Below are 13,881 nucleotides of genomic sequence, written 5' to 3'. Positions count from 1 at the left end.
TGGTATTTGTGCACAAAGAATGTTGAACAGATTCCGCGCAAGTGGAGCTTAACCATTGCAGAACCCTTGAACACAAACAAATAAACCCACACACTCATTTTCTGTTTGACACAAAACAAAACTCCGTGGAGTGTAAACAACATTACGCTTGGAAAAATTGAAGCTTTCGGTAGATTTATAGACTTCAAATTTCGCTATATGTTGGTAATTGACTGGTAAAGGTTGTGAAGAGTCATAGATGTATTATTGATAACACATCACCATGAATCATCGCGTTGCCGGACAGCATCGGTTTGCATACAATCGTAACACTAAATACATATGGAGCAGTACACCATGACCAGAGAGGAATATTTGGGAGCATGCTCATACTAAGTTTTTCTCGGTCAGCTTTGGTTCTGATAACCTGTTCCACTTGAGAGTGATAAGGCCCTTTCTTCAAGTAGAGTGGTTTCCAGGGGATTAGATAATTCTCCATATTTTTGAGAAATTGGATGGTTTGGCGACTTCTTTTCTTCAATGCTTCAGTCAACAAATTCTAGCTTTGAACAGGTATGCGCAAAATGTGAAGAAGTTGAAAACATATCGTAGATTTCTATAGACAGAGTCAAATGGGACGAAACTATTCAAGCTCAGTCTGGAACTACAACGATATAGAGGAAAATAGGCTAACTGATTCTTTGGTTCGTCAATTTGTGAATATAACCAATTATTAACCCCATAACTAATTATAATATCTGCAGCCAATCATAGTAGCTATAAACTAACAATAATATCAACTTTCAACAAATTACCCTCTCACATGCATGCTGGGGCGTCTCTGGGGTGGCCGCAATTGAGTATTGTTGTCTTAGGATATTAGATATGTATTATTAGCGAAAACCATAATCATAAAAGTTTTTACAAAGTCGGCCTCAAATAGACCTTTGCCGACATAAAATGGGGTAACCACCCGTCTATTGTTGTTCAGATATAGTTGCTCTGACTGATTGCTAAACTCCCAAGTTTGCTATACACCATGAAACACCCAATACAATTACTTTTCTTGTCACTTTTTAGAAATCATTTGTTTTTATTTTACCCAAATTATTGCCATATTGAATAATGTCTGAAACTACTGTGTTTGTTTCTGGGGTTACGGGATACATCGCGCAACACATTGTGAAGCAATTGCTTGCTAAAGGATATATCGTTGTTGGAACGGTGAGATCTACTGAGAAAGGTGAGAAATTAAAGACATCTTTGAATTCCGATAAGTTCTCTTATGAAATTGTTAAGGCCATCGAAGAGGAAGGTGCTTTTGATGAAGCTTTGAAGAAGCATCCTGAAGCTACTATCTTTTTACACACTGCGTCTCCATTCCATTTCAATGCGACAGATATTGAAAAACAATTGATAATTCCTGCCATTTATGGTACTAAAAACGCCCTTAAAACTATCAAGCAGTATGGCCCTCAAGTGAAAAGAGTTGTTGTTACTTCATCTTATGCTGCAATGTTCCCTAAGGACGATACTGATGCTACAATTACTGTTAATGAAAACTCATGGAATGCCATCACTAAAGAAGTGGCGCTTACCAACCCTTTATTCGGGTATATTGGGTCTAAGACTTTTGCGGAACAGGCCGTTTGGGAGTTTGTGAAGACTGAAAATCCATCATTTGACGTCTCAGTTATAAACCCAGTATTCGTTTTTGGACCTCAAGCCTTTGATGAAAACGCCAAGGGTACTTTGAATACTTCTGCAGAAATTATCAATAGCATTGTTCAATTAAAGCCAGATGATAACGTTCCTAATATCGAAGGTGGCTATATCGATGTTAGAGATGTCGCAGCAGCACATATAATTGCCTTCGAAAAGAAAGAAGCAATTCTGCAAAGATTGCTACTTTCAGCTGGTAGATTCACTTGTCAGGATATATTAGATATTTTACACGAGAAATTCCCGGAATATGCTGCTAATTTGCCAAAGGGTGTCCCAGGTTCTGGTAAAGAAGCAACTTTTGCAGTCCTTGACAATAAAAAAACTAAAGAAATCCTTGGATTTGAGCTTAGGAATTTGGAGCAAACTATTACAGACTCAATCAAACAAATTTTGACTAATAAATAATGACTTTGGGAAATGAAATGGCTTTTATACGTTGTTTTTTTTAGGAGGTGCAGACTATATCAACTTTTTCTGGAATAAAAGAAGTAGTAATAATAAAGAAAAAGCTCTAAGTAAGTTCAAGGAATTCTATTACAATTCATAGTATACCAGAAGACTTGAGCTTATCTCTGGTATATTTATATACATGGAAGTAAACAATATATTTTACCAAATTGTGTCTACTTCACTTGTAAACATATTCACTTTCGCATTAATAGGTAATTGAATTATTTTTAATGCAATTTACTTTTTTTTAATGCTATATAATTGAATAATCCTTGACAGAATGAGAATGAGAATGAAAACTGGATGATATGGTGACTCAACCATCAGAAATTAATAAACAGTTATATCATCCGTCATTATCATAATCCTACTATAGGAGCCATAAATCAATTACAGTCATGATATTAACATATACGGAGAGCACAAATATCATCAATTATAAACATTTAAACCAAAAAATCATTTTGTGTCGGCAACTCTAGCAATGAGTTTTTCCAAACTCACCTTGTTATTTCTCAATAGCGATAATCCCACATCGACAGAATTGAGTCCATTGGGTAAGACCTTCAATGGAGCATGTTTGATAGTACCATCAACAATATATTTTTGAATAATGTTCCAGTACTCAAGATGCTTCTCAGCAAGATCTGGGGGTGGTTTGATCGTAATACCTCCAAGATGTAAAGTCTCACCCCCTGCTAAGAAGGATAACGTATGCGTAACCGTCACATTTTCTCTTCTATTTTCTTCAAGAATGTTCGACTCATCTTTGTTTAAAAGATTCTCACAAATAGCCGGTTTCTTGGTGGATAAGCACTTGTAAGTTGAATTTAAAGTCTCATCGGAAGAAACCGTATCGTAACCGTACACAATATTGTCACCACCATGAGCAACAATTTTCGCGATCACGTCCTCATCATGATAATCAAAGCAGGCTTCTGCACCAACTGACTGTAATACTTCATGATGTTTCTTTGATGCAACTGCCAAAACTCTCAAGCCAAATATTTTTCTGGCGACCTGAATTGCAATAAATCCAGTAGTAGTGGCCCCACCCCATACCAAAAGGTATTTTCCAGCTTGATTACTCTTGTCATAGGAGGCATTGAAAGAGTTATACATAGAGAGACCAACAGTGACTAACGCTAAATTGATGGACGCTGCACCTTCATAAGTTGTAATTTTGGCTGGCCCATTTAACGAGTCGGAATTGATCAACTTTTCATGGTATTTAATAGTCAAACAAGGATCGACAATTGCGTATTCTTGAAATACACCACGAGTAGGGTCTTCTTTATAGCCACCATGAGCAAAAGAAGAAACCGAATCACCTGGTTTAAAGCCTGTGACACCGTCACCGACGGCAACTACTTCACCTGAGGCATCGGTCCCAATGATGTTGCCTTTCCCGCCCCATACGTTGTTACGTTTCCAGTCAATTGGATTCAAAGCAATGGAATTGATCTTAACAAGAAGCATGTTGCGCAGTGGCTGCAACGTTTTGGTTTCAATTATTTCACAGATCTTACCATCGACGTCTGATCCACTGAAGACGGCAGCCTTATGGACCTTTGGGATTGCTGAAGTCATACTATTAGTATCTAAAGGAGGGACAAGCGAATTTATCGTGTAAAATACTGCTAAAAGTTTTCCAGAGAGCAACCTCCTACGCCAGTTTGCGCATATATAAGTATACTGCTTAAAGATCTCCCTCATCTCATTCCCACTCCGGTGTCTTTGGTGTTACCCTATTATTATTGGCTCTCCATGCTACTCAAGCTGACCTCATGATTCTTCTTCTATATGTTTTCTTATTACATATAGATTATTATTAATGGCTCATTTCCTAAAGAATACAGCGATTTAATTTTTTATTGGCACTAACCACCGGAAATATCCATAGTTATGGAAGAGCCGTCCCCCGGCCTTTTCTTTGTAGCATTGCAACGGGATTTATTTATATTCACATGATGATGTTTTTGAAGCGATGAGAGAGCCCCCGCTCAGATTCAGGATTGGCATTATTGTGTAGCAGTATAAAAAGACATTTACTACTAAAAAGTAACTATAGATTTGAAAATTATCTCTTCAGCAACTGATGGGTACGTTGATCGCCTAAGTAAAAGGGTAATGACCAAAAGAAATGCCTTTGGAGTAGCCACTAACCAGTAGGAGATTGCTTCAGCTGCGGTGTTTATGAAGTAAACTTACACTTAAAAATCGACTAGTATCGATGATGTGTTTTTCGTACCAGATGAAGAGGTGATTACGAGCAAAAGAGCGGGGGAAAGAAGAAACAAGTAATCTTATTAACATTATAATCAAGCTGTGAAACAAAGCTTCTGGTAATTGGTTGTGGAAGGAGGCGGCAAACTTGGAAGCCATACCTTTGTAAATTGCTTACCAAAAACAAAAAAAAAGATTGGGACAAAGTGCTTGTTAATGAATTAAATGAAATCACTATATGCTAGAAGTTTAAATGATGTAAAAAAAATATAAAGGGAATGATTTGACATAAGATCAATGTTAAAAAGAAGGAAAGAGAATCAGAAAAAAGACAATTAAACAAGATAGGTAAATTATGCTGAGGAACCATGAAAAACAAAGCCGAAAGATAAAGCAAAAAGTTCAAGAAACAAAAACAGAGATTTTAAAGCCAAGGATTATGAAAGTAGGATAAACGAAAAAGATAAACGTTGTCGAAACATTTTGATAGAAAACCGCATCTTCAAGTAATTGCGAATGAGAAAAAAAAAATTGGTGATAGAATGTCAAACTGGAATCAACTAAGCTGAACTAGAGGAAAAGCACACAGGCAAACCACGCGAGGGTCATGATAAGTGTAATTTGTATAGCCAGAGGGGGCTTCGCTTGTGTAATTCGTGGTGAGTGACAATAAAAATGTAGATTCCAAAGTGTATGATTTTTTTTCCCCAAAGGAATATCGCCTCTATATTTCAAGTTAGCATAAGCAAAATAATAATAAAAAAAGAAACAACCAAATCCCAAAACCAGTAATGGAAAGTAAAAAACAGTATGATAAATAAATAGTGACAAATAACCGTAATCCATGCAAACTTTTTTTCCTTTTTGTTTCAAACTTTTGAAGCTTGTTTATTTCTAGCTTTATTTTTCGAGCCATCATTGGCAGCCTTAGGCTTTTCATAGCCCATACATTCTTTCTTTGATTTCTCGCAATTCATACAAAATGGTTTCCGCTCATCACATTTGATTCTTCGTTTGCGACAAGTCAAGCATCCAGTTCTCGTACGCCGTTTAATTTCCTTCCTTTTCGAAGGATCAGAATACTCTATGCTGATGGGCATTTGGCCGCCCTGAAAATGATGCCCTGACACCAATCCTCCGCCGTTATGAAATGATGCCGGAGGCAATTGCATGGTCATTGATGAATGATAGGCGTTGGGTTGAGAGAAAGGTTGAGATGGGAAACAAGCAGCTCCTCCGGGAGATGAGTGGACACTATCAAAACCATTTTGTAGCGATGCCCCGGAAGAAGAGGTGACTGCAGAGGACGAGGAGGAGAAGGAAGAAGACGAAGAAGACGAAGAAGACGAAGGCGCCAGCGCCGGAGGTCCAGTTAATGTCAGAGAAATAGAGGAGCTTGAACCAGCACTAAATGGAGGCGATGTGTGTTGAGTCGTAATCATGCCGCTGATGCTACTTCTATGAGGGAAAGGGCTTTGATGATGCAATGAAGATACAAGCGAAGGCAAAGAGACGTGATAGTTATATGGAGAAAGTGGGGCGGTGGACGACAAGCCATCGTGAGAAATGGCACGAGAGCGGGAACAAAACGGATCTTTATAAAGATTTCCTGGAGGAGACTGTTGGAAAGAATTGTGATAATAATCTTGAGACTGATGCAGTGATGATTTAGGGGAAGAAGGGAAATAATTTGATGTGGTTATTGATGATCTTGACGATGAGATTCTTGTGTTGTTTTTCGCAAGGTCACTAATGTTTTTTTGTGGGAAAGATCGGTTGTAATTTGGACCAATTATTTCTTCAAGCAGGGGCAAATGATTTCCAGATTCTGCCAAGGGTTGAGGTTGTGACAATGAAGGAAGTTTCAATCTTTGAGATGACATGTTTGTTATTGTTATGTGAATGGTGAAAGTTGACTTTATGGAACACAAACAATCAAGACAATAAAATGATGATCGATGGACAAGGAAAAATAATAAAGGAGGACACAAGTATGTGTTCCTAATTATGGATATGGTATGAAAGATGGTGATGATGAGGGAAGGGATGTATAGTACAATGCAAATATATGTGGAGCGGTAATTCAGCGAGACAGAGACAGAGAGAGAGACAGAGAAAGAGAGAGGGGGGGCGAAGAAGGCACAAAATATGGGGAAATAGAGGAATGATAGAATTTTGTTATTTGTTATTTAAGCCCGTAATATTCAAATTACAATAGGATAGACGGAAGAGAGGGCGGATCCAAGGGCCTATTTATATATCAGGCAACAAAGATCGAACAAATTTAGCGAGATAGACGATAAGGTGAGATCATAAATCTCTTCTGTGGCCCAAAATATTAGTAGCTCTTTCACCGATTCACGATACAGGAAAAATGGACGACAACAAATTGGAAATGGGGAAATGGCACCAATAAAAACACCTTTACCAACTGAATGGAATGGATTGTCATAAACTAATTAAAGCACAAGGAAAAAGCAAAAAGAAAAAGGTACCAACAAAACAAAAAAAGAATTAGGAATATGGTGTGATGTGATGCGAAGATGAAGATGGAGATGATAATAAAAAAATAATAGTAACACTTTGTTGATGATTGCCAGGGTACAAGTCAAAATAAACTATAAAGAAAAGAGCAGCACGTCGTGGTGCCCTTCTTCTCTAACGCTATATTGTACATGAAAATCACCAAAGCAGTAATAACAATAATAACTTAACTCAGTCTAACCCGGAAAGCTAATAAATCTTGAGGTTGTTTTGTTTATTGCATTTAGAGGGGAGATCTTTGTGGTTTTCTCTGACTATCTTAGATTGAGTTTTGTCGTCCCAAGTTTTTTTTTTTTGTGGTTTTTTTCTGTATTGATTTATCCGTATGTCTCAAATTGACGTGAGGCAATATTGACCCCTTTTTGTTCATGAGAGCTGGGATATCACATACTATTGTTTATGTGGTGTGGGTAAGTACCATTTTTCCAATACCAAAGCAATAAGTGATGATCTTAATTAATGGCCAATAATCTATAGCAATCACATTCCATTCACAATGATGTGTGGTGGGAAAATTCTAATTTCTCGCTTGCGCAGCTCGTGGTTTGCTGCCCTTTGCGAGTAGTTGACTCCGGCCAATTTTTTTTTTCTTCTTGCTGCGCATATATGCACTGCACCGCATTTGTCAAGGAGAATTGCGCATGTAGCCGCATAAAGACACAGGGACGACCTTTTCGCAGCCCTGGCGGTCTTAGATGGGTGAAACGTGATCAGGTGATATTCCCGACATACATTTTTGTGTGCTGCCACAAACACCGCCAACACTAAAACATCACCAACAAGAAAAACAGGTTTAGTAAGCGCGAGCTGTTATACACGCACTGTAAATTATCCAGTCCCCCTTTAACGGTATATCGCCTTTGATAATGGTACGACAAAATGAAAGATGGTATCTTGTCAACTGTACACTAACAATACCTAATAGCTTTCCCCAGAAGAATTGAGACGCAACAAGCTCGCCAGCAAACCTCTCAAGTTTTCAATCCTCGTTTGTGGCCAGTCTTCCTCTGGAAAGAAAACTTTCATCAACACTCTTTGCAACCAAACTGGGGTCCATATCAACAATGGCACCGTTCCTGGCATCCCCACAACTCCACAACCCTCATCTACCACCTTTGATTTAGATATCTATGATAAAGACTACATGCGCCTTGAGCAATACACCCTTGACTTTTGTGAGCCCCCTGCCCCCCCTATTTCTCTTAGTATTTCCCTCACATCAGGGTTGGGTGAATCAGTGAATAATTCCAATTCCATCGCCAGAATTACCGACTTCTTGGACCAACAGTATTCCCAAGTGCTTCAAGAAGAAATGAAGATACGCCGCAACCCAAGATTTCAAGACCCAAGAGTTCATGCTGCTCTATATTTCATTAATCCTACGTCTCATGGTTTGAAACCATTAGATGTTGAGCTCATGAAGGCACTAAGTGGAAGGGTAAACTTAGTTCCTGTGTTGGGTAAAGCCGATACTATGACCAAGCACGAAACTATAGTTAATAAGTTGAAAATAATGAGAGATATTAAAAACAATAATATTAAGGTTTACGACTTTGCAAATGGTGAAAACAATAGTGGTGGCGTCGAGGAGCAAGAATCTAATGATAACGATGATTCAAGTTATTTGAACGATATCTTACCATTCACAGTCATTGGTAGCAATGCAACAAAAGTTGATTTGAGTGGGAAAACTTGCCACATTCGAAAATATTTTTGGGGAGAAATTGATATTGAAGACCCGGAAATTTGTGACTTCAGAAGATTGAAGAACATATTGTTTGGGTCTCATTTGGAAGAGTTCAAGGATGTTACTCATGACGTATTGTATGAGAGATTCAGAACCGAGAAGTTAATTTCACAGAATTCGTATAATGAAGTTTCTGAAAAACTATAATGGTTTAACCTTGGGGATTTTTTCTTTCTTTGTGATGCTATATAATTCTTTAACATATCAGCAACTTTCTTTTCCTTCTTCTTCTAGGGGGTTTAACCAGCTGTAAGTCATATTTTTGACCTTCCTACTACCAATACAGATAGTGGTTAGAAATGTAAATATCCAGTAATACTAATCATAATGTTGCAAAATGCGGTGAGAAAAAAGAAGAGAAGTGAAGACACAGACACAGAACCCAGCACTAGACTCGTCTCCTTATCATAGTCCGTATTGTTTAATCCATTCCAGCGCTTAATTAGCCCCATTTAATGAGCGTCGTGTGGAGGTCATTCGCTTCGTGGTCCATTACCGATACTAACCTGACTTGGAGATCTCAAACACACAATAAGATGCGCACGCACAAATAGATCCCGCACTATCAAAAAAAAAGATTAAAGTTCGGGAATCGCAAACACAAAAAAATAAAATGAAATAAAATTCGACTCTGGAAAAACCTCAAAAAGAACCTTGTCGATCAATAGAAGACACCATTTATATAAATAATGATAAAAAAGTAGGGTTTAGAAATAAACTTCTTTCCAGTTTCATTTTAATTTTTTTATTATTTTGTGATTTCAAGATCAGTCCTCAAAAAGAAGAAAGAAAGAAAGATAAGAAGAGAAGATACGCAAAAAAACAAGCAGCAACAACCCAAATAAACGCGATGAGATCACTATTAAAATCTGGCGTGCGGAATTCTTCTCAGATCTCAGACACTCGTCTAACAATAGAAAGTGGACATGACATGTCAAAAAGTATAACCTACGATCTTCTCGGTTGAGTGGTTTCCGGCAAGCTACAAAAGGCTGTGTTAAGCGAAGATCAAGGCGAATTGAAGATAATCAGAGACATCATTGCGTTCAATTTTTAGACTCCTTTGCCTGTAAACCATACTTAAGTGAGAGAAAAAAAAGAGGCGTATCATTTATTTTAAGTCGTTCTTTCACGCACAAAAAGTACGTCATGTCGATGGTGGATCGATCGTACCCTGTTAGTGAAACAACAGCAAAAATGCCTCATCAAAGATCCTACCCACTCTTTTGGTCAATATTTCCTGGAACATCTGTAAATTTTATGCGGACCATTTGCGGAATTTTTGCTGGGGCCAAAGATATCAGATATATATCGAGTTAATATTCCCGAGCTTTTGCTTATTGGTTGGTGTAACATCGACTCATTCTCAAAATAAGATCACCATGGACGAACGTAAACAAGGTTTGATTGGCGTTGAAAAACCGATTTTTTTTTTCTTTTTTTTTTTGTTGTTGCCACCACTTGCTATTTTCGGTCAAGTAGATGGCGACTTGTTGAAGTCAGACTTTTACCATCGTATGTTTAGCCAGGTTCACTTCGTAGGACCACAATCAGCCGAGATTACAACGTTGTTGTTTATTGTTATTTTTTTACTTTGTTCAAATCGATGATCTCATTAAGTGGTTTTAACGGAAGCACATACTGACTATGCTCGAGTTTTCGATCTTCACCATAATTTGACCCTAACCTAATTTTTGAATTCTCTTGAAAGATTCTTCATATATTGCTCGCTCTTTTGGACTATCCTTTAAACTATTTTTGTTGGGAAATCTTTAAGCCGAAGAACCGTTAAGTTGTTAGTGCTAAAATGCCAAAAGGGACATACTGTAGTCAAGTTTTACATCATAAGAAATGATATACATTCTTAGAAGTGATATGATGGTTAGAGAAGAGGGAATCAAATATATGGAGAATTATCTAATCCCCTGGAAACCACTCTACTTGAAGAAAGGGCCTTATCACTCTCAAGTGGAACAGGTTATCAGAACCAAAGCTGACCGAGAAAAACTTAGTATGAGCATGCTCCCAAATATTCCTCTCTGGTCATGGTGTACTGCTCCATATGTATTTAGTGTTATGTTACGATTGTATGCAAACCGATGCTGTCCGGCAACGCGATGATTCATGGTGATGTGTTATCAATAATACATCTATGACTCTTCATAACCTTTACCAGTCAATTACCAACATATAGCGAAATTTGAAGTCTATAAATCTACCGAAAGCTTCAATTTTTCCAAGCGTAATGTTGTTTACACTCCACGGAGTTTTGTTTTGTGTCAAACAGAAAATGAGTGTGTGGGTTTATTTGTTTGTGTTCAAGGGTTCTGCAATGGTTAAGCTCCACTTGCGCGGAATCTGTTCAACATTCTTTGTGCACAAATACCAAAATAAAAAATAAGTCCAACAACAGGACATAAAAAAACATAACGGACAACTCTTATATATAGTATGCTACTTTTGATTCATAGAAAAATGATTATATATTGAACTATTGTATATAGTTGTCAGCGAAAATATCAGTTGTTCAATGTTTTGTTTACACTAGCGAGCAATTTTTTTTTTTTGTCAGCCTGCAGCAATATTCTTGTTTTTGTGGCACACCTGTAGATGATGGGTAAAATCCATCCAGCAAAAATAAACATCGTCTCCAAACATCATCTGAAATTTGTATTCACTTAAACTACCAAACCCAAACTACCAAACCCAAACTACTACAATTCCCAGCAAACCCACAGCTCATAAACCCAATATTTTGAGCTATTACATTAAATCAAAACTTTATCACTTTTAGTAAGTTGTTATTAGTTAACTGAATCAGTGTCAATATTGTTTAGTTTCTTTGGAACTCCAGTTTTCAAAAAAACCCATAACAGCAGAATAAACGGCAAGCTAACCACAACACTAGAAAACAATGCTCTCACCAACTATCAGAGCTATCGTTACCGAAAGCACGAAGCAAACAAAACCAACTTCCATATTGAAGAGCTACTTCAATGCTAATTATAACGCTGAAGTTGTTAGGATGACCACTGGCAAATGCCTCAAAATTAGGACATTTAAAAGCTTGCCACCAGAACAAACAATGTTCAATAAAGCCAATAAGGTGGTAAACTGGCATGAAGCATATGATATGAATGATATTGTCCGCACTCCAAAAGTGAAGATTTTGGCCCCAGGTGACAGCATCAATCTTTACATCACCGAGTACAAAGATTTAGAATTTGCCGAAAACGAAGGACAACAACTAAGACCTGTTACTGAAAAGAAAACCACAAAGGAAATTGAAGAAAGAAAACAAATAGTTGCAACATTTGCAAAAGTTTGCAATGAAGTCAGATCCAACAGAGGAATGAAGCAAGTGACACAAAATGACAACAATGCGCAAAAAGAAAGTGTTCTAACTGCTCTTTCCAATTCCAGCTCTAATAAATCTGCTATAGTTGGCAAAGCCAAACCAATGATTGAATCTCCAAAGAACAAGAGCCCTGCACAAAAGGAGAATATTCCAACTGCTATTTCCAATGTCAGCAATGACTCTGCTATGGCTGGCGAAGCCAAACCAACGATTGAATCTGCAAAGAACAAGAGTCCTGCACAAAAGGAGAATATTCCAAGTGTTCCAAAATCCATATTGAAAAGACGCTTCAATGAAAGCACAACTCCAAAAAATGCTAATAAGATTATTGACCCAAGGATCGAAAATGCGAAATATGAACTCATGTCAGAAGTACAAAAAATACTTCATAGAGCCGAAAAGGTGGTCGAATGGCACGACACATATGAGATCAATGATATTGTCCGCACTCCAAAAGTGAAGATTTTAGCCCCAGAGGACAGTAACAACCTTTATATCACCGAGTACAAGACTTTAAAATTTGCTGAACATCAAGGAAAAAAGTTGAGACCTGTCACCAAAAAGAAAACCACAATGGAAATTGAAACAAGAAGAAGAAACAAACGATTTGGAAAAGCTTGTGATGCAATCAGATATAAGAGGCAGATGATGCAAATGACGCAAGATGGCAACAGCCTGCAAAAGAAGAATATTCCAACTGCTATTTCCAATGTCAGCAATGACTCTGCTATGGTTGTCAAAGCCAAACCAACGATTGAATCTCCAAAGAACAAGAGCCCTGCACAAAAGGAGAATACTCCAGCTGCTATTTTCAATATCAGCAATGACTCTGCTATGGTTGTCAAAGCCAAACCAATGATTGAATCTCCAAAGAACAAGAGCCCTGCACAAAAGGAGAATATTCCAACTGCTATTTCCAATGTCAGCAATGACTCTGCTATGGCTGGCGAAGCCAAACCAACGATTGAATCTGCAAAGAACAAGAGTCCTGCACAAAAGGAGAATATTCCAAGTGTTCCAAAATCCATATTGAAAAGACGCTTCAATGAAAGCACAACTCCAAAAAATGCTAATAAGATTATTGACCCAAGGATCGAAAATGCGAAATATGAACTCATGTCAGAAGTACAAAAAATACTTCATAGAGCCGAAAAGGTGGTCGAATGGCACGACACATATGAGATCAATGATATTGTCCGCACTCCAAAAGTGAAGATTTTAGCCCCAGAGGACAGTAACAACCTTTATATCACCGAGTACAAGACTTTAAAATTTGCTGAACATCAAGGAAAAAAGTTGAGACCTGTCACCAAAAAGAAAACCACAATGGAAATTGAAACAAGAAGAAGAAACAAACGATTTGGAAAAGCTTGTGATGCAATCAGATATAAGAGGCAGATGATGCAAATGACGCAAGATGGCAACAGCCTGCAAAAGAAGAATATTCCAACTGCTATTTCCAATGTCAGCAATGACTCTGCTATGGTTGTCAAAGCCAAACCAACGATTGAATCTCCAAAGAACAAGAGCCCTGCACAAAAGGAGAATACTCCAGCTGCTATTTTCAATATCAGCAATGACTCTGCTATGGTTGTCAAAGCCAAACCAACGATTGAATCTCCAAAGAACAAGAGTCCTGCACAAAAAGAGAATACTCCAACTGCTATTTTCAATATCAGCAATGACTCTGCTATGGTTGTCAAAGCCAAACCAACGATTGAATCTCCAAAGAACAAGAGCCCTGCACAAAAGGAGAATACTCCAGCTGCTATTTTCAATATCAGCAATGACTCTGCTATGGTTGTCAAAGCCAAACCAATGATTGAATCTCCAAAGAACAAGAGTCCTGCAC

At 37.8% G+C, this 13,881-nt stretch overlaps 5 protein-coding genes across 5 annotated transcripts; 2 read left to right on the top strand and 3 right to left on the bottom strand. All coding sequences in view use genetic code 12, as the record gives it.

The window, feature by feature from the left end:
* Positions 1 to 48: 48 nt before the first annotated feature.
* On the bottom strand, positions 49 to 478 carry DASC09_042190 (uncharacterized protein; the record flags this gene model as incomplete). The annotated part of the gene is made up of 2 exons (XM_064997818.1): positions 49 to 194; positions 373 to 478. The coding sequence occupies 2 exons, from the start codon at positions 476 to 478 to the stop codon at positions 49 to 51; spliced, it is 252 nt and encodes an 83-aa protein (XP_064853890.1).
* Positions 479 to 1,104: 626 nt separating this feature from the next.
* Positions 1,105 to 2,109, top strand: GRE2 (methylglyoxal reductase (NADPH-dependent) GRE2; the record flags this gene model as incomplete). Its single annotated transcript, XM_064997817.1, has 1 exon — positions 1,105 to 2,109. The coding sequence occupies one exon, from the start codon at positions 1,105 to 1,107 to the stop codon at positions 2,107 to 2,109; it is 1,005 nt and encodes a 334-aa protein (XP_064853889.1).
* A 504-nt stretch (positions 2,110 to 2,613) lies between these two features.
* DASC09_042170 (zinc-binding alcohol dehydrogenase family protein) lies at positions 2,614 to 3,744 on the bottom strand (the record flags this gene model as incomplete). Its single annotated transcript, XM_064997816.1, has 1 exon — positions 2,614 to 3,744. The coding sequence occupies one exon, from the start codon at positions 3,742 to 3,744 to the stop codon at positions 2,614 to 2,616; it is 1,131 nt and encodes a 376-aa protein (XP_064853888.1).
* Positions 3,745 to 5,249: 1,505 nt separating this feature from the next.
* Positions 5,250 to 6,263, bottom strand: DASC09_042160 (Zn(II)2Cys6 transcription factor domain-containing protein; the record flags this gene model as incomplete). Its single annotated transcript, XM_064997815.1, has 1 exon — positions 5,250 to 6,263. One exon carries the CDS (start codon positions 6,261 to 6,263, stop codon positions 5,250 to 5,252), a length of 1,014 nt encoding a protein of 337 aa, XP_064853887.1.
* Positions 6,264 to 7,790: 1,527 nt separating this feature from the next.
* DASC09_042150 (septin family protein) lies at positions 7,791 to 8,818 on the top strand (the record flags this gene model as incomplete). Its single annotated transcript, XM_064997814.1, has 2 exons — positions 7,791 to 7,793; positions 7,850 to 8,818. 2 exons carry the CDS (start codon positions 7,791 to 7,793, stop codon positions 8,816 to 8,818), a joined length of 972 nt encoding a protein of 323 aa, XP_064853886.1.
* Positions 8,819 to 13,881: the final 5,063 nt, after the last annotated feature.

The sequence above is a fragment of the Saccharomycopsis crataegensis genome, assembly GCF_037102585.1.
Source record: "Saccharomycopsis crataegensis DNA, jcf7180000000084, whole genome shotgun sequence".
Taxonomy (NCBI): domain Eukaryota; kingdom Fungi; phylum Ascomycota; class Saccharomycetes; order Ascoideales; family Saccharomycopsidaceae; genus Saccharomycopsis; species Saccharomycopsis crataegensis.
The sequence above is the reverse complement of the archived record's forward strand: the minus strand, read 5'-3'. Positions and strand labels throughout refer to the sequence as shown.